This window comes from Drosophila mojavensis, unplaced genomic scaffold (assembly GCF_018153725.1).
Source record: "Drosophila mojavensis isolate 15081-1352.22 unplaced genomic scaffold, ASM1815372v1 contig_16, whole genome shotgun sequence".
NCBI classification, from domain to species: domain Eukaryota; kingdom Metazoa; phylum Arthropoda; class Insecta; order Diptera; family Drosophilidae; genus Drosophila; species Drosophila mojavensis.
In genome coordinates, this window is record NW_025318693.1 from 8,558,671 (window position 1) to 8,586,001 (window position 27,331).

The window sequence follows — 27,331 nt, forward strand, 5'->3', positions numbered from 1 at the left end:
GGCGGAGCAGCGCGTCGCAAGGTCAAAGCACTCGACAACACACACACATATACACACAGAAGCATTCCCTAAGACCCAACACACATACACACACACACTCAGAAGTTTATTAACATTTTACGCAACCAAAAATATTCCCTACGCAACATAAACATAAAAAGGCAGCATGCTTTCGCACAGTCGAAAGTTGAGCGCCTACGCAAAAGGCCAAGTGCAAGGACATGCGCCTATCCCAAAAGGGGGCGGTGGTGGGCCGCCGTGGGTTGGGCTGGTCTGGGCTTTCACGGCCATGGCCATGGGCCTGGCTCTGTGGCTCGGCGGCGGCTCATTGTCACGGCCATGGCCACGAGTAAATGCCGGCCGGCCTGGCTTTAATGAAAGCTCTTTTTAGGCTCCCAATTGTAGGCGCCTGCGCTTTGCTTACGCTCTCTCTCTCTCTCTCTCTCTCTTTCGCTCTCTCTATCTCTAATTTGCTTGGGTTTAATGTCCTTTGCAGCCGTATAGATACATTTGCTGCATGCCTGCGTTTTGTTCTGGAGGCGCCACGCGTGCCTCTCTGCCACTCACAGATATTTCCAGCTTTTTTTCCACGTGTTCGACTTCGTCTTGCTGTGGCCCGCAAATCGAGAAAGTTGTTGACGCCGACACCAAACCCCTAAAATTTACCCATGACTAATGTCCTCAGCTAATGACGTGCCATAGCAACGCCCCACTGTCCACGCACACACACACACACATGCACACTTACTTCTACTTAGTCTTTTGTAAACTTTTTGCCTTATTTATGGCATACTTTATGGCGCTTAAATTGTTGTTGTTCGACATGTGCTTGTGCTTATTCGTGTGTATGTGTGTAGGGCTGTTGTAGTTGTGTGTGTGTGTATTCAGCTGGGGCTTGCCCATGCGTTGTTTTTTTTTTGTTTGCCTTCTATTTTCTGTGGGTTTTCTTCGCTCGCCTTGGCTGTTTAATTTACATGGCGGTCATTATCATGCATTTGTCTAGCAAATGCCGCACATCAAGCATGTTGCATGTTGCATGCTGCAATTTTCTATGTGTGTCTGTGTATGTGTGTGCAAAAACAAATGGTTGGCAAAGCAAAAAGCGTCGCACGCGACAATTTCCCAGCGCCCCGCGCTTCACATGATTAATGTAAAGTTTTTTTTTCCACTCTCTTTGCTTTGGCTTTGTGCCGGGGTTTTCTTTGGCTTTTTCATTTTATTTATTTATTTTTATTTTTACTTTTTTTTTCGTATTGCTTTTCGCTGCAGTCTTTGCATTGCAGCTTGTTCTTATTTTCATTTTTCGTTTGGCTTCATCAGCTTTTTAATTTCGCTTAATGAAAAATTGCGAATCGAGTTTTTGAGCGTATGTTTTTTTTTTTTCTTTTTCTGCTCTTTCATATAATTTTTTAACGCTGGAATTAAAAGCGCTTAAGTGAGTGACAGAGTCTCGACGTCATTTAATTGCCTTGGCGGCAAAGGAAAGTGAGAGTTTTTTTTATTATTTATTTTTTTGCTGCTGTCAGTCGTTTAATGATGATGTGCATGTGCAGTGCACAGATACCCTGCACTACCCAACTCCACCCTAGTGCTCTATACAGCGTTGGGTGTATGATTAATGAAGCGATGACGTCATGTGGCACGCAACATGTAAATAATGATGTTGATTTAACTTTTGATATTTTTCGTTTTGGCCTTTTCATAAAAAGAAAATGCGAGTTTTACATTGTTTGCGTTTGATTTAAGCAGAAAAAATGGAAATGTTTTGGCTAGCAAAAGTTTGACGAAATTAATGAGCGGCTGTGACAGCGCTGCATTTTCAATTTTATTGTAAGAAATAAAATTTAAAAAAATATTTAAGACTCAAAGCTGTGCTCATTAATATTATAAATTTAATTATTACGCAGGGAGTATTTTTGTAACTTCAATCACGTAATCTGGACTACTGCAAGTAATATGAATATACACATATATTGTATGTATATCATATGCATTACTATTTATCTCTGTTGAAGAGTTCAGACGATCTTACTATTACTTGGATTTAGTTATATAAACTTTATATCAGAAAGTCGAAAAAAGTAAACAATCGTTGCTTATTCTCTTCCATCTCGAGTCTTTTATTTGGTCTACCCAAATCAAGTCCACATCAGACTCCATTGTCTGGAAGTGTATCTAAACGTCAGCGTGTCAATTTCGATTCTCTAATTTTCATAATGAATTATAAATCTTTTTAATGTAATTTTTTTTTTTTTTTTTCATAAAATATTTAAATGTGCATTGTTCCCGAAAGTTCTTAAACTGGTGTTCGTTTTGAATGCTTTGTTCAAAATTTTTAATGATTTTGTTAATAATAATTTTGCGCCTTTTTCCTGCTCGTTTTTTGTTCGTTCATCATTAATTTAAATGATGGCTTTTTGATGAGTATTGCAATCGGGGTGCCACAGCGGGTGGCGTTTAAGTATTTGATCTGGTATTTAAATTTGCCAGCTGGACGAACGTTCGCTTGGCTCGACGATTAATCATTCGTGTAGTTGGTCAGTTTGGTTTGCTTAGCTTTGCTTTCTTTTGGCTTCATGTATTTGCGTTTGTTTACACATGATTTCAATGGTATTATTTCTCTTTTTATTTTATTTTTATTTTTTTAATGGTTCTGATGCGACAAACGTTTTACTTACGCTTCAGCACTTTTCGCTGGCATTCGCATCCTGGATGGATGCTGCGTTCGACTTTGTTTTCCACTTGAGCGGCGGGCGTTGTCGTCTGGCGACGCTTTGATGCATTAATTTCTTACCTTGTCTGAGCCGAACATCTTTTGTGTGTATGTGTGCGTGTGTGTTTGGGTGGTGTTCATGTCGCCTCCGACAAATGCATCCATCATGAATGAAAAGCAAATGCCGCCGCTGTCGGCGCCGTCGCTGCCTTGCAGCAAAGGCGTCAGACTGTAAACTATAAGATACAGGCTGCAGATACAGCCAACAGCCAACAGCTAACAGGCAACATATACAAGCTGCAAATATAGCTATAGATACATTCGCACAATGCCCGAGGTCGCCTGAGCTGCCTGACTGACTGACTGACGGCCTGGCTGACAGTGAGTGCAAATGATTTGCACCTAAGCATTTGGCCGCAAAGTATTTGTATTTGCCCGCCCTTTGGCAGCGCTTTCAAGTACAGCTGATATACTCTAGCTTAGATAGGGTATTCCGAATTTGTAATGGCTTAGAGAGAGTTTAGACTGTACTAAAGAGATGAGACACACTAACAATTTGAGTAGAAATGCATGAAAAGAAAATTTATAAACAAGTATGAGAAGCGAATAGAGAGGCTTCTTCCTAATGAACATTTGGAATATCAGACTTGTAGTATTTATATCGTAAGGGTATTTAAAATTCTCTTACTTATAAATTTATTTTTCTTCAACTCTGTTGTATTTTTGTTAAATTTGTTTGCCTGTTTTGTTGTTGTCGTTGCTCTTGTTGTTATTGTTGTTGTTGCTATAGCTGTTCGCGTGTTGTGCTTTTATCCTGGCATCTGGCATCTACTCAGCAGCTACTCGACAGTCACTTAAATTGCCATTTCAACAGCTCATTTCGCATGCCCAGGCTTAAAGAGCAAGCCCCTCAGCTCCTACAACAGCAAATACTCCGCTGTCTCTCTCACTCTCACACTCTCCCCTCTCTCCTCTCATTTTCTTCAGTTTGCTTTCACTACGTTGTTTGCCTGCTGGCTGCGGGTTCGTTGTCTGCTGCCTTTTTCTGCACGTGCAAATCCAAAAGGTAGTTCAACTGCCATTTATCATACGCAATGTTGTACCAGCTGTACATATGTGTGTGTGTATGTGTGCTGTGTATTCAATGCGAAATAACTGCCAAAATTGACGCGTTTGCTGCACATGTTAAATGCGACTGATCAGAAATGCACAACAGCCAACATTTAAGTTATGTTTGGGCGGTGAGGCATGTTTAAAGTCGAAGACTCTTAAATAAAAAGAGACAGTGGAAGAGAGAGGAGGAGAGTGAGTGTGAGCGAGTAGGTGCCGTGACTGGCTAACTGTGGAGGTCAGTTAGCAATTGGTCTTAGCTGCGACTGTTGCCACATGCTGCTAACATTTCAGCATTTCCCTTATTCTTGGGCTGCCGCTTGCCCCGTTTTGTTATCTGCAACAATTTAGTGGCACTTCCTAGCGCCAAATCGTTGCCGGTCAGCAAAACGTCAAGAGCAGCAACAACAAAAAGTTGGCTGTGTAGGTTCATTGCTCGTTAAGTTATTGTCACCTTTATGGCCAGTTCCGAAGTGTCTGCTCAGGACATGGCAGTAGACTTTGGCATTTCCAAGTGCTGCTTGTTAGTTGCATGTGTGTGTGTGTGTCTTTTCAAGGTGTGTATGTGTGTCTGTGCATAAGAAATTTGCACCTCACAGCAGTTGTCCTGTCCAAAGGGCCGGCGTCTTGCCACGAATTGTTGCCAACATTTCTACTGGCTTCGTGTTGCTGATGTCGCGACGCTGATAAAGAAAAAAAAAATATATATATATAAAGTTGGTCGCTACGATTCGATTTCTTTTGTAAAATGCAGTCGACGACGAGCGTTTTTGTGGCAGTTCAAGCAACTGAGTGGCAAGAAGTAGAAGCAGAGATGAGAAAAAAAAATAGGTAGCAGCTCAACTTTATTTGTTGTTGTTGCTGCTGTCTACACTTCATTTCCGTTCATTGATTCATATGGAATATATGTGTTTGCGATACAAAAATGAATTTAATTTCAATACTTCAAAGGCGCTCACGGCGCTCCAGGCGCTTTAAGTATGTGCGCGCCGTTCCATACAATTCTCACACATCATATATATAGAAATATATAAATGTATCTCTCCTGCTTCAACTGAATTTCTATACAATGCTTTAATATATCGAAATGTTACTTCAAATTGTATATAGTTCACTAACCGCGCCTCTCTAGTCGCTTCTCCTACCCTATTTGTCTGTCCGCACCGCTCTCTGCGCTTCTCAGACACTTAATAATGCATTTAATCAGTTAGATAAACACAACTAATTCGATTTGGACAAGTTTTGTCTCTGTGGCTGTTCGTAATTAGCTTATTTACTCTGGCTAATTAAAGTTTGTTAACTCATTTTGACCCGCTCGCTGACTGCTTCACTTTAGAGCTTACCGTTTGAATGAGTGGGTGCTTGAATGCATGAATACATGAATACATTTTGCCGCCGCGCAGCGAATGCATTGACTATGAGCATAAATTGAATGCATAGACGAATGCCAAACACTTGCTGTGGCTTTGACTATTTATTATGCTGGAGCTCAACTGGCAAATCAATTTCAATGCATCGATATTGTTTTCACGCATTGCATGGCTGACAGGCAACACCCTTAGCCATATGTTTTGGGATACCCTGTAATGGCAATGGAAGTGGGTGTATTGATTTTTAATAAGTTTTGCTTGAAAGTTTTCCTATAAATGTCTTACAATAAATCATAAATTATTCTTCTATTCCAAGAATAGCAAAAACCTAATATTTAAATAAAATTGATAAGCTCTTATTTATAAATATTCCGCATGGGTATTTTCTAGCTGTTGATTGCCGTCTACATATATATCTTCTTTAACACATGTGTCTCTCTGTGTGTGTGTGTGTGTGTGTGCTAATAATTTGTTGCACTCGCCTGCCGCGGCACGTAGCAAATAGCTTTGGGTTCAATAATAAATGTGACTGGCTTTGTCAGGATTACCGTTTCAAGCGTTGCACTTCAGTTGCAGCAGCCCCCAAGCCGCTGCGGCGCCCTGCCGCTCTGTCTACTGTTGCACCTGTGCATGACGTGTTGCGTGATGATGAAGTGGCAGCTTTTGGCCGCATCAAATTAATTAAAGCATTTGTCTGTCTCTCAATTTTTTTCTTTAAAGTGCAGTTTTCACTTTTTGCTCTGTGCGCGCTGTGGCGCTGTGGGCGCCAGACAGCTTGGCAGCATACTTACATGGGCCCACGCCCATTTCCGATTGCCGTCAGTGTGGAGTGAATAGGTGGAGATGGAGTTGAGCAACTGAGGAGCTAAGGATACGCCCCCTTCTTTGTTGACTCCTTTGCTGGCGCAGACATGCATTTTTATGCGCCGTTTGGCCATTTTTACACATGTCTATGGTATTTTTATGGCAAACTTTTTATTTGCACCTCATAAAATGGCAAATGCGCTGCGTTCTATGCAGCACTAAACACAATGCGGCAGACAAGCGTGTGTGAGTGTGTGTGTTTCGTTGCTCGTGTATGTCTGCCACAAATGTGATATTTATGATGCTTCGCTTGGTCCTTTGGTCTGCGTGTGTAAGTCTGCCTGTCGGTTTGTCTGTTTCTCTGTATCCTGTCTCATGTGTAATGGAAAAATGCTGCTCGACGCCTTTGTAGTTTTTTCTTCTTTCTTTTTGCCTTTCACTCAACTGCAGGAATACTTTCACTCCGCTCAGCCCAGTCCAGTCCGAGCTGCTCTAATTTATATATTTTGCTGAACTAATTAAAATTTAATTTCAACATGACCAAAAATCTACTCTAATTGATATTAATATCTCCATGTCTCTCTCTCTGTCTCTTTGCAGGTATGTTGTGGACTTTTCTCTACATAAATCTAATGTTGCATTTCGAGTTTGGTAAGTGTAAAACGGAAACTAGAAACCAAAAACTTTATAGACTGCAACAAAAAGTGTTCACGGTCATAGTCTGGCAAAAGTTATTCAAAAGTTCTGGTATCAAGCATACTTTTTGCTTAGCTAAGGACTCGAAACTTAATTACTTGAGGTTAGAATTGAAGAAAATTGGGAATTAAACGGAGTGAAGTAGAGGCAAAGGTCAGGGGGTAAAGGAGAATTATGTTTGCAAGTGCACTTGAAAGTTGTGGTATGTAATTAGATTCTGGGAGCTATAAATGGAAAGGGGGAAAGAGTCGAAGTGTTGGTAAATGTGTCCGAAAACTTATTTTGGTAAATGTATATTTTCAATAGAGTTTATAAATGCGTTTTGGTAGAGGCTAAACAAGGTGCTCTAAATAAGTGTTGTTAAATGATACAAACAGTGTTGGTAAATCGCAACTACTTTCATGGTTGTTTTAACTAGAAAATCAGTCAGACAAAAATGATGTTTAAAATTCAGTGTTAGTAAATGGCAAAATAGTCTTAATAAAATAAAACACTATTAATATTTTATAATATTATAAGCAGCAAATTGAAAAGACTTAGAGAAGTGTTGGTAAATGATAAATAGAAGTGTTGATAAACCTGAACCTGCAAAAATCTTTTGAATAGAATTTATAAAACCGTTTTCTATACAGCGATAGCGAATTATTTCATTTCTAGGAGTCATCAGACCAGCTTTGTATATTTAGTTAATCCTATACACTAAAGTAAAGAAATAGCTTAATTCTGGGAGATTTTTATGTTCAGCTTTTATGAGGAATTTAACAAATCAACTCAACTGTGGCAGAACGAATGACGTTGCACCTTGGCAGCTGCAGCGTTGCACGTCGAGAACATTCAAATATTTTATAGACCAAATTGTGTCACTTGCTCTTTCTCTCTCTCTCTCTCTCTCTCTTTCTCTTTCTGTCTCTGTGCTTAAAATGAATTTTTGCCATCCTTTACTGTTTTTTATTTACAACACACGTTGCACGTAGCCAGTTGTGCGTTGCGCGCTGCACGTTGCACGTTGGACGTCGCATGCTGATGCCCAAAAGCAGTTGTAAAACAAAACAGCGAAAACTGAAAAAAAGTTAAAATAGTTTTAGCCAAAAGTTCCGCTGCATTAAATTGCGCCCGAAAGCACTTTGGGGCAAGTTTATTAGTAGCGACCTTAACGTATTTGCAACAGCGCAGATTGCTCATACGACACGTTGGCCGCTGCTCTTGCCACCAACTTTTATGATCGCGCGCATTTTATTAGGAATACAGAGAAACAACAACGCAGCAATGGCTAAATTTGTATTTTTTATTAGCGCATTGCAGAGTTTTTATTGCCGCTGTTGTTGCTCTCGCTTTTATGCGCCGCGCACCAACACTCAATTGAGTTGCCGCTTGAGGTGGCAGCTCAAAAGCTGCCACTGCCATAGCTACTAATTCTGCCTCTGCCTCTGCCCCTGCCACTGGCTCTGTTCCTACACCTCTTTTGTAAAGGTGAACAAACTGCCGTTCATTGTTTGGTTTGTATTGAAATCTTGATTGTGATCCATTGACGCTCAGTGTTTTGGCATCTATTTGCTTCTCCATTTGCTTAGAGATAGAGTGAGAGAAAGAGAGAGAGAGATAGCGACGTACGGTGTTTGCTTTTGTTTCTTTGCCTTTCGGCTTATCTGCGGTTGTCTCTGCGTCAAATGCTTCGCAAGTTCTTTATTCAAATGTCACATCAATTTGAGTTTTGACATCGCTGCTGCGCACATGTTTGGGCTGTAGGTCCTGAATCCTGGGTCTCCTTTTGCTACTGCGCATTTTGGGTTAAAGGTAAGACGCAAAATTTCGAACTGCGCAGGTTTCTTGTGCTCGAGCCATAGCTTGATCCCTTTTCTTATGTTGCCTACCCGCTTTGAGCAATTAATTTGCCACATGGCGTCGCCATTTGCTGTGTCGAGTCAACGCAAAAGTCAGTCAAGGAGGCGAAGCTGTCAGCATTGAGAAGAAAGGAGCAGAAATAATAACAATGAATACAATTGAAATTGTAGGCAATGTTCTTTACGTTTACTTAAACCCTTTGTTAGCCAAACAATCGCCGTTAAGCTGCTCCCGAATACCAGTTTCTCAAATGCCAACACATTTTTATTAGCCCTGACGTTGGATTGCCTAGAAACTAATGGACCGTGCGAGTAAATCCCTACCATGTGCAGATATGAAGTGCGCAAAGTTGAGGGACAGCTGATGATAGGGGTTTCGAAAGAAGCTACGACATACGGAAATGTCTTTAGCATTAACGTTGTTAAAATATTAAAAAATAATATACATTTATAAGCATTAGCATGGATATTATTTATGTTTAGAAGCAGCATTAGCACTAAGATTGGAATTAGTATTAGCGCGTAAAAATTTCAATGAGTTTTACAATAGCTTTATTATTAGCAATACTATTTTATACAGCAATAGATTTGGCATTAGTATTGCCCTTATCATTACCAATACAATTCTAAATATTATTAGCATTTAAATCAACTTAGACGTATTCATTAGTACTGCAAATTATAAATTGTAGATACACATGATTAACATAATCATTACAATGAGAGTTATTATGATGAACATTAGCATTCATATAAGTATTTTTCTTATAAATTTCAGCTACAAATCCTGACAGCATTAGTAATGTTACGATATATATGTTCATATATCATTATCATTATATCAAATTGCATTAGTATATGCTTATAAACACTAGCATTATCATCAGCATTGACATTGCTATTAATATTAGGCTGAGTTTCCGAATTCGTTTTCAATTTTAAATCATTTGTATATTGAGTATTATTAGCAGTTATAATTGTATAAGCATCTGTATTAGTTTTTATAATTATTATCAGCATTCATATTATGATGCATGTGCATGAGGGTTGGATTAAACTGGCTGGTCTGGCTGGCACGTGTGTGCACTTAGGTGTGTGTCTGAGCGTGCGTGTGTATCTCTATGTGTGTATTGTCTGTGTGTACTCGTGCACTGCCACCCTTCAGCCTCTGCCTATTGCTGTTGCTTGCGGCGGCAACTGCAAGTTGCAATTCACACGAATTTGCCACAACTCATCTGTGTCTGGTTTTTTCGTGTTTTGTGTTTTGAGTCTCTGCTAATTTATGCAGTGCTTTTTAATTGCCTCATGCCACAAAGTGCAGCACGCTGTTGCATAATTGCAATTTTTTTGTGACGCATGTCCTTGCAACTAAATTGGAAAAACATTTCCGTTTTCCTTTTGTTCATGTTGTTTGTTTTGTTTGTACTTTGTTTTTTATTTTTTGTTTTTTATTTCTTGTTGTTGCAGCTTGCAATTATTTGCATAATCCGCAATTTTAGTTGCAGACAGCAAAGCGAGCGTTGCAGGACAACGTCGTCCTGGGATTAGCTGTTGCTGTTGCTGCTGCTGCTGTCTCTATTTCTCCCTTTTCAGCTCGCTGCACACGAAATATCTATGTATATACATATATATTTGTCTGTAGCTGTATGTCTGTCTGTGCATTGCCGCAAGCTGTCTGCCGCACTTGCAACTGAGCAATTTAAATAAATTTCATGCTGCATGCCACAAAATTATGAATTTAAATGTCCGCTGATAAATCGCAGACGAACTACGACTAAGAACTGCTCGAACAGTCGGGTATGCAACACTGCATAATGCTTGTTCATGTCGCTAAAATAGCTAAACTGTAGGAAAAATTGTGCTACCAAATTTAGCTCTGAATATATGGGAGTTCTTGGATACTAAATCCCCGTCAAAATCATATAACAAATATCCGGTCTACTAGTTAGGGCATGCAGAAACCAATATACCCGCGTTCTGTTCGTAAACGGGTATAGAAGACGTCTTTGCTAAAAAAGCGATTTGAACAATTTCAGCGCATAGCTTTTACTTTCGACCAAGCTCAATTCCCTGAAGGGCCTTTACTCCTTTGTGAGCTGAGATTAGATATGACCGCCGCCGTGGCCGATAAAGTGCATTTTGTGCTCCTGATGCAAATGACAAGCCAGATAAAGGTACCAATGGAGTGCAGTAAAGTTCTTTAAAATATGGCCAGCTCTTGGCTTGGCTGGCTAGTCGTGGTAATTGCTGTCGTTACCACAAAAAAAAAAAATAAAAAAAAAAAAAAACAGAAATGTAATTAAAAACATATTATAAACATTTCACTTGCACTCTCTCCTTCTGCTGCTGCTCTCAAAAAGGATACGGCCAATGGGCAAATTGTGCGGGCATTTCGTCTGCTTTTTTATGTGTGTCCTGCATATTAAGTGGGCCCAAACACAGCTGCGACGCGCCGTCGGCGCTTAAATTATGCACAAATTATTTTGGCTTAAAGCAAAATTTACGTCAATTATGCATTTTATGTGAAATGCAAAGGCGAAATATTCCAACTCCTTATTATTATTTCTGGGTACTAAAAGCGATTTATGACTGAGAGCGAATTACAATTTCAATTAATTTTAAGCTTCATTTTATGTCTTGTATGGTCACCTTTTTTTCGCTTTACGCTAGCTATTTTGATATCACTTGAGAACGGGCAAAGGGTTGCTGCACGGCACACATTAAGGCTCATAACTTGTCTTTATGTTCGTGTATAAAATATATTTAAAGCGGATTAAGTGTAAAGCGAAGCAGAAGCTGAAGCAGGAGTAGCAGCAGAAGCAGAAGAGTTTCGAGTTGCGAAGTCCACTCAAAAAGTTGGTCGCGCAGAAACCAACTGCGGGACACTCGAGAAATCAGTGAATTGTGTCTTGCTAATGGGATTCTATAGAAAAATGAGAGAAAAAACAAATTATTGCTTAAAAGTCGATTATAGGAAAAGACAAAAGCCTGGGGGTTGTTATTAAGCTATGAATGACTGTAAATGCCTGAGTCTATTTATTATACTTAAGCTGCTAAAAGGATTTTAAATATAAGATGATAGATATATAGCTGTAATAGAAAATATATGCAGATAAACACATAAAGTGTTTTTTTACATATATAATATTTTTGCAATCTTTAAAAAAAATGTTTTTATTAATTTTACTACATATGTACATATATTTATATATATTTTCATAAGCTCAATTCACATGCAACTCAATATGGCTTAATCAACACTTAATTACATGAGCACTTACATATAATGATGTGCTATAATTTTTACCTGCTATTGGCGTATCCCATGCCCATCTTAAATTTCCCCAGATTTCATTTCATTTTGATCCCTTGTTTTTTTTTTTTTTTTTTTGTTAAGTAGGAATTTCCTTTGAATGAAACCCAACAAAAGCATCAAGAATATATCGAAGGCATATGCTCTTCAACTACCGAATTACATTTATATGAAAGGGGATAAAGAAAGAGAGAAAAACAAATATAAAGAGTGCCGTCGGGTTGTACTGACTGCGTAATACGCGTTCGGATAACAAAAAATCTATACACATTTTCGAAAAAGCATAGTAAAGTCTCTCTTTTTTAATAAGATTTTCTCATTGCATCGAAAACTATAAACAGTCTGAGCTTACATACATCGAGTACGTAATTTAATTTCAGATTCGTAAATTGTTAGATCAGCTCATATACAAAGTGACAAGGGTATATTTATATATTATATTAGTGCAAAATCAATATTCCCTTATCATGTTGTGAACGAGCATAAACATTATTTCAGTGCCCAAAAGACAACAAAAAGAAATTGCCGCAGCAAAGTTTTGTCTTTTTGGCTGGCAGTGCGCCTACCTGAGCGCGAATTAGAGAACCTGAAGCCGAACCAGAATCTTTGGCTTCTTTTTTATTTTTGGTACTTCTCCTTATATATTTTTTTTTTTCGGTAGGGTCCATTGTTGTGCATTGATCCTTTTCTGTTTGAAGAGGGTCGCGCCGCGTGTTGCAGTGGCGCGTTGACGTTGCGGCTGCGCATTGTCGATGGGTCTTCTTGCCTTGCCCAAGCAGCAGAAACAGCAGCAGCAATAAGAACGACGACAGCAGTAACAACAACAACAACAACAACAACCACCGGCTTGACAATGACAATAACAATAACAGCATGAGCAACCGCAGCAGCTCTTATCAGATTACATAATGTGACATAATTAATTTCGAAACGCTGAATTCCTTAGCATCGTCGCCCTGAGGGCTTTCTCTTAACCCTTTTGTTGAACTACAAAACAATCCGTGCTAGGCCTGTGTCGCTAGCCAAGCTAAAACAGGCCAAGTTAAAAGGGCCGTGTTTAGTTAGAGCCCATGTTCGCAGCTAGTTAATCAAATTTGGGTCATCGAGCGCACATGTAAAAACACAATTTTCCAGCTAATCTCTGCTAGCCGACTGAGAATATCGTTATCGTTTGGTCTGAACTCAAACTGCTAGCTGGGAGTTCCAGTTCTTGCTAAATACTTACAATACGCTTGAAATCCAATTTACAACATATATTTTTCATTTTTTTTTTTTTTTTTTTTTTTGTATTTTTTATTTATTTCTTTATCGGACCGCACATAAATCAAGCAATTGTGGGCTTCATGCTCACATAAGGCCATGTATATAAACTCGTATATAGAAACATATTTTTCTCTATATAAATTTCGTATATATCATTGACAATCCTTGCCGCTGTGCGAAGACATGTTTGGTCTTTGTGCTTCGCTTTGGCTGGCTTGTAATCATTTTTATTTATCACAGAAATTGTATCGTCTGCTTTTGGTAGAGACTGTTAATGGTGTTGCTGCTGCTGCTGCTGCTGTTGTTGTTGTCACGCGTAAAACAATAAGACATTAACCCAAAAAGAATAAGGCAATGCAATGCAGCACAGAGACGGAGAGCAGCTGAAAATTAAGTATATGAAATGCTCTGATTAACTGAAGTAGACTAACAGATACCTTGTAGTAGATATGGAATAAAAGGTTGTTCTCTAAAAGTCCAAAATCGATCTTTAAATATCTAAAATAGATTTGAAATACCCTGTAAAATTTAAAAAAATAGCCTGTAGAGTAGCAGGAGCAAAAGCTGTATGGGTATAGCAATACTATAATTATATACTAACAGATACCCTGTATGGAATATTCTAAGATCTGTAAGATTAGCTCTAGGCTGCTAAAAGGTATTCCGTATCTTGATGAAAGATAGAATTCTATTATTAGATAACAATAGACGTAAATGGGATTTTTTTTATAAGATTTGTTATTCTAGTGCCAGGGTTGTTATATGTGCTAAATACTCAAAGCAAAATATAAATATAATAATCATAGAATATATATAGTATATAAATATACCCAGCCTACACCATTTTACTTTTTGTACACGGTATACTTAGCTAAGAAATTGTGATGAAAACAAAACTGACTAAATTTTTCTGTCGCATGCTGTTGGCGACCCATTAGGGAAATGCACAAACTAAGAATGTCGCAGTTGTGCTGCTACGTTTATTGCTATTGTTGTTGTTGTTGTTGTTAGTGTTGATTTCAGTAGAAAATGTTGATGCAAATTTTTAAGAGCGCATTTGTTGTTATTTTTATTGTTTTTACGATTGGACAGCATCCGCTGCTAACAACAACAGCAACAACAATTAGAACATTTGCATAAAATTATTGAGCAACAAAATAAAATAAAACGGAAAGGAAAACAACCAAAAATTACGTCATGCAACTGATTTATCGGTCTTTATATATGTAGTATTATTATAAAAATTTTATCAATCAATTTTTAGAATTTACTCAATTCAAGCTACAAAAGCTGAGTTTGCCTTAAATATCAAGTCAATTAAGAGTACATATTTGTATATAAGTACATATTCACAAATTCCCTTTAGGCCAGACGTTAGCTGATAAACCTTACACACACACACACACACACTCTTGTTGACCCGTCGTCAGAAGCATTGTTTTCAAGGATGTAGACACCATAAAAAGCCATACAATATTTCAGTCATAAAATAAAAAATCGCAAAACAAATTGCTTTTTTAAGCTCAAGTTAATCAGCAAAAGTCAGCAGTTGCGTCAGTTGGGTACGGCGCGGTAAGGGTATACGATAAGCGTTAGTTTTAATACAGGAAAAACTATGCTCTACTCACACACACTCACATACTCACTGTCGTGCACTCGTAATATTTATGACTATTGTATGGTCTATGGGCAATGTAATGTAATACTTCATATGTAAATAGCCAAAATGAACTGACCATAATAATTGCAAAGCAACCTCCATTTCAATTCTCATTCCCCAATGTTGTGCAGGACGTGACTTATGCGATTTACAAATATATGTATTTATTTCATATGTGAATTTGGAAACGAAGAAAAACAAATCCATAAACCTTGTCTGGGTCAGAACCGTACAACATAAATGTGATGCCAGCTGTGCAAACTGAAACCTCAATAGTTTGTAATGTTTCATTTTCTTTTATATATATACATATATATATTTGCGTCTCCTTAAAGATTTACGCATTTTGTGTGCTAAATTTCTGTTCTTGTTAGTTTTGTGTGCTTTATAGATACCCTATATATATAATAAAGAAAGTAATGAAAGTCTTTGAGGAAAGAAGTTTCTCGCTTTTATATAATTTCTTAGTTCATTTCGATTTTTTCTTATTATATCAGCTTTATCAAATTTGGGGTTATTTCTAGTTTACCATATATAACAATAAATATCGATTTTCACATTTTTCAACTTGAAGCTCTTTTATATTACATATTTGATACTTGGAACGAGTTTTTTAACTTTACCTACCATATTTTCGATATCTTATCTAGCATCTATCCGCTCTATAAATAGGGTAATTCCTGGTAGGGTACTTCCTAATCATGCACGCTAGTTTTATTTGGAATTATGCAATTGCGTATTTAGCTATTACAAAGCATATGAATGACAGACAGCCCACTCTCATAGACCTCATATTGCGCCATACACAGAGCCTCGTTTTAGTAGTTTTCTGGGTGTATTTTTTTTCTCTTTTGTTAATTGAATCGTAAAAGTGCTCAGCATAATTATCGCCTGCAATTGTTTATTATTGTTATAGCTAATAACATGTGTGTTCCAAGTCGTAATGTACACTTAAATAATTGCATTCCACTATTATTATTGTTATTATTATTATTGTTGTTGTTATTGTTGTTAATGTTCATGTTGTTTGGGTTTTGTGTTCTTTGCTTCGAAATGTTTGCATTTTCCATTTTTACAGGCCCCAATGCAAATCCATGTAAACAAGAGACGGAGGTGGAAGTGAAGGTGCAGATGGAGGTGGAGGTTGAGGTAGAGATGGAAGGCCGTGCGAGTTCATCGCTCCAAATCAATGCTATACCTATGTTAGGCAGAACTAACTATTCATATATGTATATATATATACAGATATATATATATTTATACATATATATAAATCTGGGCACTATCTGGCCACTGACCACTGAAAATAGCAGCAGCAGCTCTCACGCATCTTGTCAACATTTTGCAATTTTGGATGCTATGCAAATGAAAAATGCAAAAAGAAATACGTTGAAGTGTATGTGAACTAGAGGGTGGAACGGAAAGTTCAAGAGGATGATTTAATTAATTTGTGGAAGACATGTAGACATATAAATATACATACTTAAAGAGAGAGAAAGAGGGTCTGATGAATATCAAACTATATTAGACACTTATTCTCGGCTTGGTTCTTGTGCTCATGCAACGCCTCTAAATCACAGGAAATCACTTATCTTCCACCTTTATAGGTGAATCTAACAGGAAATAGTGAACAGTTTTATATGTTGTATAAATATATTGAGTCAAATAAATTTTCAAATATTTTGTATATATCTATAGTACATATGTACTTATATTATTTGTAGAAGTAATCTTTTAGTTGGCTGTCACTTTTTCTTACATCTTCAGTTCTATGAAAGAGAGTTGCCAGTTATATACATGCAACTTATGTATTGCTTTTGTCAAAGTCACTAAACAGCCCTCGCATACACACAAACACACATACACGCTCACAGTTTGTTGCACAGTTGTCTTGGTTTGCATGCCAGCTGATGAGCGTAGCTGCCGCAGCTATTGACACTTGGCCGTATTGCCATGAAGCGCATTCCGAGTGCATTCACTTCAATGCACGCTGATCTTTGGCAGATGACGTCATCATCATCAGCAGCAGTCGCATTTGCAGCCACAGCATCCACAATGTTGTGCATTGAAATGGGGCAACCTCGTATCTATGTAAATCTAACTGCTAAGCGTTTAACTGATTTTATGTAATTACAAGCAATTTGCAACAGCTTTATTTGCATACATGTATGTTGACTGACATATATGTAATACTATTTGTATATCTCTCTATATATACATATGCACACATCTATATGATTAATGATCGACATTCGATATAAAACGACTTTGATTATCTATTTGACATTGTTGTTAGAGCTGGAGTATTGTATGCTAACACACACTTAGCATAAACCTTTGCATTAATTATGTCAACTTAATGTGCAAACATGTTTAGTTATTCCACGTGATTAATTAGTTAAACAGTTGATTAGCATAAGCCTAAATGGTGCTAATTAGCGTATAGCGCGCATCAATTAATAAAGTAGCTATTTATAGATTTTTATATGTTAAATTTACATTTATACAAATGTGTTTGTCTCTCTGATATAGAGAGGATATTTATAAAGAATATTGAATGATGCTATATAAAGATTTCGGCATATGTTTAAAATATTGTCATGATTTATAAATTTATCGAGCTGTTAAATAATAATAACATTAATCACTATAATATATAGTATTTAGTTATACTATACTATACTATAAATATCAGCCAATACTTAAAGGTATATCGTATAGAAATTTTATCTACTTCTTAATAGATCTTAGGAAATGCTTGAATGGAGTAGCTTATCGATAATTACATTTAGGGTATCTCTTCATCGTTAACTCATGCCAAAACACTGTTTTTTTTTTTTTTAATAGAGTATATCAACCTCTCCGCACTACATTCATGCTAGATTTGGAATCTGTTTATATTGCACTTGTATTTACAGTTCGGTGTGCCAGTTTCTTTTGGCAAAAAAGCAGAGAAAAAAATTAACGAAGCCAAACATCCGCCAGGCAAAAATAAAATTTGTTAAACAACACGATCCTCGATTTTTTTTTGTTTTTTTTTTAATGTTTTTTCCCCCACGCTACATAAAAACAATGCAAATTAATGTCAACAAGCGGCATTTAGCATTAAAAGTCAAGCATTCGCCTAATTACAAAGCTGCAGCATGTTGCACATGAAAATTAAAAACAGGCAACAAGTGCAACTATCGGCTACAAACATCAAAGCCGGCTGAAAAAAAAAAAAAAAAAAACGAATAAAAAAATGACATCGCTTGTGGCAATTAGTCAAATTTACCTACAACAACAACAACAACTATAAATGATGAATTTCATTATGCGATTTGTTAACGTGCCGTTGCAACGGCCAAGATCGCTGCAGCAGCGCAGTCGCTGCGCAGTTTGTGTTGCTTAAATATATATGGGGGCCGCCCACGTCAGCAGCAGCGGCAGTCGAACATTAGGCAACGGAGTGCAATGGACGACGTTGCTGCCAACTAAAAACGGCAAATGAAATGCAAAGAGCGGCGCAGCAGCAGAGGAAACAGCCAGCAACAAAAGCGAAACAAAAGCCCAAAAGAAACGCGCAAAAAAAAAAAATTAAATGAAACTAACAACAATGCATGGCAGAGCGCGAATAGTTGTTGTTTTTTTTTTTTTTAACAAAATGAAATTGTTACGCGCATTACATGACTGCGCTGTCGACGTCGACGGCAACGTCGCTGTCTGATAATAGGAAAAAAAAGCAGCTCGGCGACAACGGCCCAATGACAAAAAGTGTGCGATAGGTCGGTACTACTTTTTGTTCGTATGAGCGTCGGGAAAAGGGGTATATGCGACTGATAATGAAGGCAGAGCAAGTAGAAATAAGGAGAGAAGTAAAATAAGTAAATATACGAATACAAATTCAACGAAAATTCAATAATAATAGTATTATTATTTTTTGATCAAGTATTTGATCATTATAATTTGTGAGCATACCCATTTTACATATATAGGGTATTTATGTACATCGATCATTTTAGGCAAGCTTTTGCAGCTTTTGTTTTACTGTTTAACTTTTCGTGTGTGTGTGTGTTTTTTTTTCAACTGCTAATTGTTTGCATTTGGTTGCTGCTGCATTTTGCTTGCTGCTGCTGCTGCTGCTGGCAGCAGTGCAATTTGCATGTGTCGCGAGTTTATTGACCGCGGCGTGGGCAGTAAAACTATTTATAGATAAGAAAATGTGGCAAGAGTGCCAAGAAATGTTGCGCAAACGAACGCATGACGGATGGCGATGAAGTGAACAAGAGAGAGCGAGAAAGAGAGAGAGGGGGGAAGGGAGCAATGGGAGTGCGTGCGTGAATGAGGTAGAGGGTAGAAGGTAGCGAGTTGATTGAGACCGCAATTATTTTTGCATTGCCTGGCAACAAGTTGGCGGCAGATGTTGCTAAGCCAACGCCTGACCCACCGGATGTTGCCTGCCTCTTTCTCTCTCTCGCTTTCACCTGCTCCTTGTCTAGCTTGCAGAGCAATCATAGCGCAAATGAAGCAAACATTTTCTGTTAACAACTTAATGCGCTCGATGGCGTCGCCCCGCTGATTATGCGCCTCAATCAACAGTAACAACGCCAGCAGCAGCCAGCAACAGCAACAACTGCACTTCATAATTTTTGCTATCTGAGCTGCCATCGCGCTCGCTTTTTATTTCACTTTTAATGCAATTAACTTGGCACTTGTCTGACTATCTGTCTAACTGTCTGTCTGCAAGTCGCTGCCGTCTGTCCCCAGACATTGCTGTCGCCGTCTTTGTCATTGTCGCCGTGTTGGTTGCTGTTGCTGTTGTTGTTGTTAACCTGCGAGCATAGTGGGCTTTGCCTTCTGCCTTTGGCCAGTTTGCTTTATGGCCAGCTAATGCGGTTTTTATCTGTTTTTCTTGGCCAAGATTTATTTTATTGTTATTGGAAAAGCCGCTTCGCAAATACACATGTGACTGTATGTATGTATGTGTATGTGTGTGCGTGTGTGTTGAAAGTTGCTAGAAATGTTGGCAGCAGCCAACAGCGAATGGTCCAAGTTGGCTTGAGGAAATGAAGCTAATGTGTATATTGCCCTCAGCCCTCTGGTCTGTTTGTCTTATTAATTCGCCATTAGAGCGTGATTAATGTTGTTTATTTCACTCGAAGTTATTAGCTAAATGTGTTAATTATGAGCGCCGATTAGTTGAACTCGAGCAACTATAGAAATTCGCTCTAAGGGCGAGGTAAAAATTATTTCATTGGAACATTAAAAAACCACAAGTGCAAAAGAATTCGCAAAAAATAATCATGTTATTTATGTTGTCTGAACTGGAAAAGCTTTTAACTGCAGACTGTCAAACTCCCACATGCTCAATGTGTGCATATTGATGCGTCCTTCGATTTAGCCTTACTAACAAAAAATATGCACTTCTCATGACAGTTTTTCATATTTTATTTGATTTTTTTTTTAAGCAAACATATTTTTCACACCAAAATCAATTAAAATATTTTTTGTGTGCAAAGTTGAGAGAGGCGGGCAGGGGCAAGGGCAGGGGGTTCGGTTGCGATTTTCATGGTAATGACCGCACGGCAACAACCCATAATGGATGTCCATGACAACAAACCAAAAATGTGCATAAAACAACAAACGCAAACAGTTAACGAGACGAGCGACGAGACGAGACAAACAAACGAGCGCCGAAACGTGTCGAATATCATTTAAATAACAAATTATTTTTTGAAGTATTTTATTTTATTATTTTGTATATATATATATATTTCGCTTGCATTTGAGCATAAATTGCAAATCAGTTATGCAGTTTTTTACGCTATTTAAATATTTGCACTTAATATATGCGAAAAAAGTTTTAGATGTGGAAAATTTTCAATTTAGATTATGCTTAAAATAAAACTCGATTTTGCAATTAAATAATTAATTTTTATTTTAATTTTTTTTTAACCCTCTATTCTTCACACACTACTCTGTGCAAAAATAAGTAAGAACGTTGTGTGGATCCACTTTTTGGATATTCCACAGCCCCAATTTGTACACATACGGTTATATTATTTTTATTTTATTTGTTTATCATTTAATATTCGAATTTTTTGATTTTCTTTCAATTCAGGGCTGCCAAAAGTCTTTAATGTTAAGCACTCACAAATATTCTCAGTGTATTTTCTTGATTTGCTTAAAACTACGATTTCCCAAGATTTTGGCATAGCTGAAATAAATTTCAAACGCTATCACGATTTGTGACACCTACAGTCGAGAGCAAATAAACTTTGTTTTGGCGTGTTCTTGAATGCCAGCAATTGGCCAATAACTAACAATATATACATACATACTTCTGGGTAGACATCTGGGAGGTGGTGAGGTGGACAGGCTGTTGTTTAGACGGCGTCATTGACGATTAGCGCTGCATAATTACAGGCGCTGTGCGGCGCCTGTGACAAATGACAAACGGGCGACAACTTTTGAATGTAATTTGAACTTAATGAGATTCAATTTAATTAACACACAGACAAGGTGTCTGTGTGCACATGTGTGTGTGTTTGCGTCTCGCTCTTGTAATTAACACCTTAGCACACACCTGTTTCACCTGTGCCCGCATCGCATGCTTTTGAATAATTTTGTTTCCATTTTTGTGCGTCACGCATACATTTTCATAACGGCTGCGTTGACCCTCGAATAGCACCCACCCACAACATTAGCCATATGGGTGTGTGTGGGTCAATGCCAGCAAATCTCGCCCATTGTTAATTTAGACATTTTGACCCAAAAGCTCTAAGCTTAGATCAGCTGCTGTATTTCGACGCAATTTATGTGCCACACAATTGGCCACAAACAAAAATGTTTACGATGCTTGCCGCAAACGGCCGACTACTTGTTGCCAATCCATGTTTACTCGACTGGGGCCAGCCAGCCCGCTAGCCAGCCTATGCAGCCTAGCCAGCTGGTCAGTTGGCCAGTCTCTGTGCGCTTATCTGCCTCAGGCCATATATGTGTGCAGGCTTTGAGCATTTGTCAAATTGATTGTAAAATAAATTGTTGGTTTTGTATTTGGCCAATTGTTTGAGAGACAATGCGCCACAAAGAGATGATGCATGCACCGTTTCCCCAGTCACCAGTCATCTGCTTTGCATTGCGTTTATCTCTGCATAACTTAATGCTAAATTATAGACTCCGGCAACTACTTAAAATTGTTGGCCTAAGCACATATGCAGCTCACACAAATAGTGGGCCATCTTTAAAAGGAATGAACTGCGATTTATTGCTGAGAGAAAATGGCCACGTTTACTGCAATGAATTGCATATGAGATAGTCTTAGCCTTAATCATTGCTGTTGTTGATAAAGAGTTTAACAACTTTGCTGATATATCAACTAAAAAATTGTTAGATGTTGCTTTATAAATCTTCACTAAAGTATCAATGTTTCTATTTTAAATTAAATCGGAAATCTTCCTATAAATTGAACATGAAATAGGAATCGTAAATTATTGAATACTTAAATGATTATCATAAGCTGAACTCAATCTGTGTTTTGAATATGGATTTTCTATTTTCTAAAATCTAGATTAAGCAAACATTTCCTCAATATAGCCAAGATTTATAGTTGTATTCGCCACTAATTAAACCAGAACTATTATGTATTAACGTTTATATTAGATATAGTAATATATAGTTTTCATATATGTGATAAAACTAATCTTAACTTTGTCTCTCTCTCTCTCGCTCTCTCTATTGCAGGTATGTACAGACATTTCCTATATATATACATTTATCTGTATAGAGATGACTCATCCGCTACGGCTAATACAAACGTGAGTAGTTCACACAAAATGCAAACAGCAAATGCTATCAAAGTCTGATATATATATAGTTGATGTGCTTTACCTTGATATGTCCATAAATACATAAATTTATATATGTATATAGCTTTTGTCTCGTTGTGTGGTTGCCCCCACATTGACTGCTATTGTTGTTGTTGCTTGTCTGGCATCACATCTGTAGCTAATTTACATAATAAGCGCACAGCTGTTAATTAATAACGTTAACGGGTCACCTGGCCAATAAATAAAGCCACGGCACAACATCAAAAGCACAGCTGATAACATAATAAGATCAAACACGAAATTAAAATCCGAATCGTAAAATCAAAAATTGTAAAGCCAAAAATAAAAATAAAGTATGCGTCACACATAAATTAGATGTGAAACCCATAAATTCGAGGCTTACAGCTGTTTAGACCCAGCTCAAGACTGACTCTGATAGGCAGCTGCATAGGTAGATGATCAATTTGTTGTTGTTTTGCGATATCTGTTTATCTCTCTCTCTTTCTCTTTTTTTCTTTTTTTTTGTGGGCGTTGTTTTACATTAACGCGCCGAGGGCATTTCCGCTATTCGAGCAACGTTCAACAATCTGCGCTTTTGCATAACATAGCAAGTACCCTGGAAATTTAAGGGAATGACTATGCAGTCTTTGAAGAGTTACTTGAGTTATCAAAATTAAATGTGGAATACAAGCTAAACATCTAAAACATCTTCAAACATACAACCCATTGTGAGATCAATTGATTAAATATAAATAAATAAAATAAAATAAATAAGTTTAGATATTGAATTTATATAGAAAGTTTTTAATTTTTTCAAATAGTTAGACAATTCCGTATTGAACTATTTTGAGTATATAGCTTTGAGCTCAATAATATCTATTAAGAGCTGTTCTGCTATGCCCTACAGTAGAGACACTTGAGCTTACAGGGTATCCATTAGTCGAATCAATCTAATTCACTGCCTTTTATCGTTCGACTGTCTTGCTTCTTGAGGCAACTGCTAAATCAATTAAGAAATCATAGACACAACCACGCCCCCCAGGGGCCGTCAATTGATGTATATTTTACATGGGCAATAAAAATGAAACGCCGACGCGTTGCCGAGGCTTGCAATTTTCGAATTTGCAGCAGCAGCGGCGGCGGCGCCACCAACGCGCTGCAAAGTTGCAACCGTTGGAAAAAAAAGAAACGTTGAAAAACGTGGCATGTTGCAATGGCATAGACAATGCACAAACACACATTTCATTTGCGTTTGCGTTTGCGTTTGCAGCGCTGTTGCAAGTGGGTACAAAGTAGTCTGAAGTTTTTGATCAACAGCGCTCTGGGGAGTGCCTGCTGCAACATGTTGTTGCTGCTGCTTAGCTGGCAAAAATTGATTTGTTGTGGCAATAAAAGCGAAACGTTCAATCAAGCGTGCGCTAACAATCTGCCTGGCAGATCTACAACTTTAACTCTTTCCAAGCAACAACAACAACAACAGCAATAGTTGCTGCTGCTGCAAGCAGATAAAAATCTGTGTTGCACAATGTGTGTGTGTGTGTGTGCTTCCAACAGGAGTTTGCACTTAAAAATTCTACATAAACAATTCCGCCTGACCAAAAAATATATTTTTGCTGCAGCTGTTGCTGTTGCTGTTGCCATGCAACATGTTGCTGCAATAGCAATCGCTCGCAAATGTACATCCAATTGGCAGCGTGTGTCATAATTGTGCACTGCCCCCACTCTCTCACCCACTCACTCTCTCTTTCTCTCTCTCTCACACACACATACTCTCTCAGTCTTGCTTTCTTTCTACCTCTCACTCTCGCGCTGTAGAACGTACGTGCCAAATGGCACAAAAAACGTCGCCAACGCTGATTGCAACAACAACACAGCAGCAGCAGCGGCAGCGGCAGCAACTGTGGCTGCTGGCGTCGGCTGTTGTCGTTTGGCCGCCATCGCAATCTAATGTCAGATAGTTTTGCGGTCGCTAACCCTCCACGACTATGTGTGTATGTGTGTGTGTCTGTATGTTTAACTGTATGTGGAAAATGTGAAAAATAGAAATAGCACAGCGCAACGCACACACACACACACGCACACACACACGCACACTCGTACAAAGTTTGCAATTAGTTTGTGCACTGATGATGAATGCAAATTAGGAAAAGAAAAAAAAGTTGAGTTGCGCATAGAGCGAAAGAACGAGAAACTCAATAGAACAACTGGTCTATACTCTTTTTATATGTAAACACTTTCGGCGTGTTAAACAAAATTTTTTATAACCATTTTACTTTTGTTGCAACAATTCATATATAAATTTAAAAAAAATAAAAAAAAAAATTAAAAAAAAATAAATAAATAAAAAAAAAATAATACATTTGTAGTGTGCTATTTATATATTTACACAAATATATATTATTACCCTCACAAATTTATAAATATTTTTTGATTGAATACATATATTTTGTAATATAAATTTAAAAAAAAAAAAAAAAACAAAACACATTTATATATATATTGTATATACATTTTTCTATATATAGCATTTGGTTATATCTATATTTTTTCTGATAAATAATAAATAAATATATTTTCATGTATTATTTGTTTCTATTAAACATAAAATTTTATACCGTCATATAAATCCAGTTGAGCCTAGTTCTTAAGGCAATTAAAAACAGTTGTAAAATTTATATATAGTACATACATATATCATGCCAGTTTTGTTATCAGTGGGCATAGCAATAGCTGCCTAACACTTTATCTAAACAAGATTATAGTGCGCTGTGTGATATATGCAAGGCTTTTATATAAGTAGCTTCAATAGAGCTCGAGCAGCGCACAAGGTTAATAAATAAGTGAAAACATAATTAAGCTCTATCAATATATTGCTTTGTCAAATAATATAAACTGCTTTTCCAGCACATGTTGTCAATCAAACACAGCCAACTTATGCATAGGGTATCGGCTAAGCAGACAGCTTACAGCTGTAAGAGATACTTTTACTTAAGCGTAATCTGTCATTTGGTTGAGCTTCAGCTCGATTCCATCGCCAAATGCGGTGCGAACGTAGATAATCTATAAGTTGCAAGAATGTTGCTATATGTGTGTTTGCTCATATATTTAAACAAGCATGTCTGCGTGTGCGTGCGTGTGTGTGTGTGTGTGTATTTGTGTATGCCACATAAAACGCCAACAAGTCAGTTGACATCTGCCACACGCTCCGCCCCGGCCACCGCATTTGACCAGCTGCTTTGGCTGGCCGCTTATGGCTGTCAATCAAGTCGTTCCGTTTGTGCCGTCTTCCACAATTATCCATTCTAATGACAGACCCAATGCAATGTTTGTTTATAAGCTGATGGACAACAACGACGAAGACGACGACAAAAAAAAAATAAAATAAAATAAAATCATAAAGCTGTTGCTGCTTGCCACATGTTTCACTTTGACAAGATGCCAACTCAAATGCGTGGCAACATATGCAGCAGCGGCAGTTGCCCTCCAAAAAAGACTAAAAAAAAAAAAAAACAAACTGCCAAAGCACTTAAAAACATGCTAAAAATGTAATTCCAACAACAGCAAAAATACAAAAATACAAAAAAATACAAAAAAAAAAAAAAAATACATAATAAAATTGAAGCACAAAAGATGTCAGGCCAGAAAATTTTTGCTTATTGCCTAATGCTTGGGCCAGTTTCAGTTGTTGTTGTTGTTAGTTGGTAATTATTGCGACTGCTGTATATTCTATATGAGCTTGTGTGTGTCCCTCTGTGTGTGTGTGTGTGGGCAACATTGTTGCTGTAAAAATGCTTAAAATGCCAAACAGAGTGCCATAAAAATGGCAAAGCAACAACAGCAACAACAACTATTGAGACTGAAACTTGAAAACACTTTTGCTTTCAGCTGCTCAAAAGCAACAGCCATAACAACAACAACATCAGCTTTCAGTTCTGCTCTTTTTTATTTATGACTTTCGTTTGCTGTTGCTGTTGGACTCTGCCTACACTAACCTATGACAATAATTAGCAAGCTTCAGCAAGCAACAGCAATAACAACAACCAAGCATGAAATAATAATAATAAAAAAATGACATGTGCTTTGCTAAGGTGTTCCGTTCTTGTAGTTGTTGTTGTTGTTGCTGTTAGCGAATTGATTGCGACGCAATTAGCCAACAGCTTTTGCCTCTCATGCTCAATCACTCACTCTCTCTCTTTCTCTCTCTTTTACTCTCTCAGCACACGCTTTTTGAAGGCCAGCCAAAAAGTAGACAATACATTTAGCAATGCAAAGTAAAAAAAAAAAAAAATGGTTTTTTAAATCAGTCGTAAATTAATCAATACAAATTGATCGCAGCCTGTTTTTGAAGATCAAGTTTTGCCACAAGATCAAACAACTGTCATAATTTGCTTTAGATTGTATTGATTTTTAGCTGCTTCAAGAACGACAATTTTTGAGCTTATTTCAAGTTTCGCTGTGATTTCGCATATTTAGAAAATATGAATTTTTGTCCAATTTTGCTGCAAAATATAAACGACATTTGAATTTGAATAATCATTGATTAGTCTTATTGCAAAAAATATTAATTTATATTTGAATAATTATGGATTCATATTTTTACTATAATTAAAAGTCTCAATAGAAAACTATAGAAAAACTATATATTAAAACAATGTAGATCATAATCTATTTATATATGTATATACCCAAAAAATTTTATGTACTAATAAAATGTAGAACACTGTATCTATAGATTAGAATCAATAGATAATAT

At 37.4% G+C, this 27,331-nt stretch overlaps 1 protein-coding gene across 3 annotated transcripts in view; it reads left to right on the forward strand.

Moving 5' to 3' along the window:
• The window catches only part of LOC6572985 (headcase protein), a 108,207-nt gene that overhangs the window by 61,324 nt on the left and 19,552 nt on the right, over window positions 1–27,331 (forward strand). Inside the window, exons 3-4 of one of the 3 annotated variants that reach the window (XM_044007488.1) lie at window positions 6,598–6,648; window positions 22,493–24,718. The exons of 1 other annotated variant lie outside the window; for it this stretch is intronic. In XM_044007488.1, coding sequence (XP_043863423.1) covers window positions 6,598–6,624 — 27 coding nt within the window. In that variant the 3' untranslated portion in view covers window positions 6,625–6,648; window positions 22,493–24,718. Of the gene's footprint in view, window positions 1–6,597; window positions 6,670–22,492; window positions 24,719–27,331 lie in introns of those variants that run through there. One more of the 3 variants, XM_044007487.1, reaches the window with a different exon arrangement.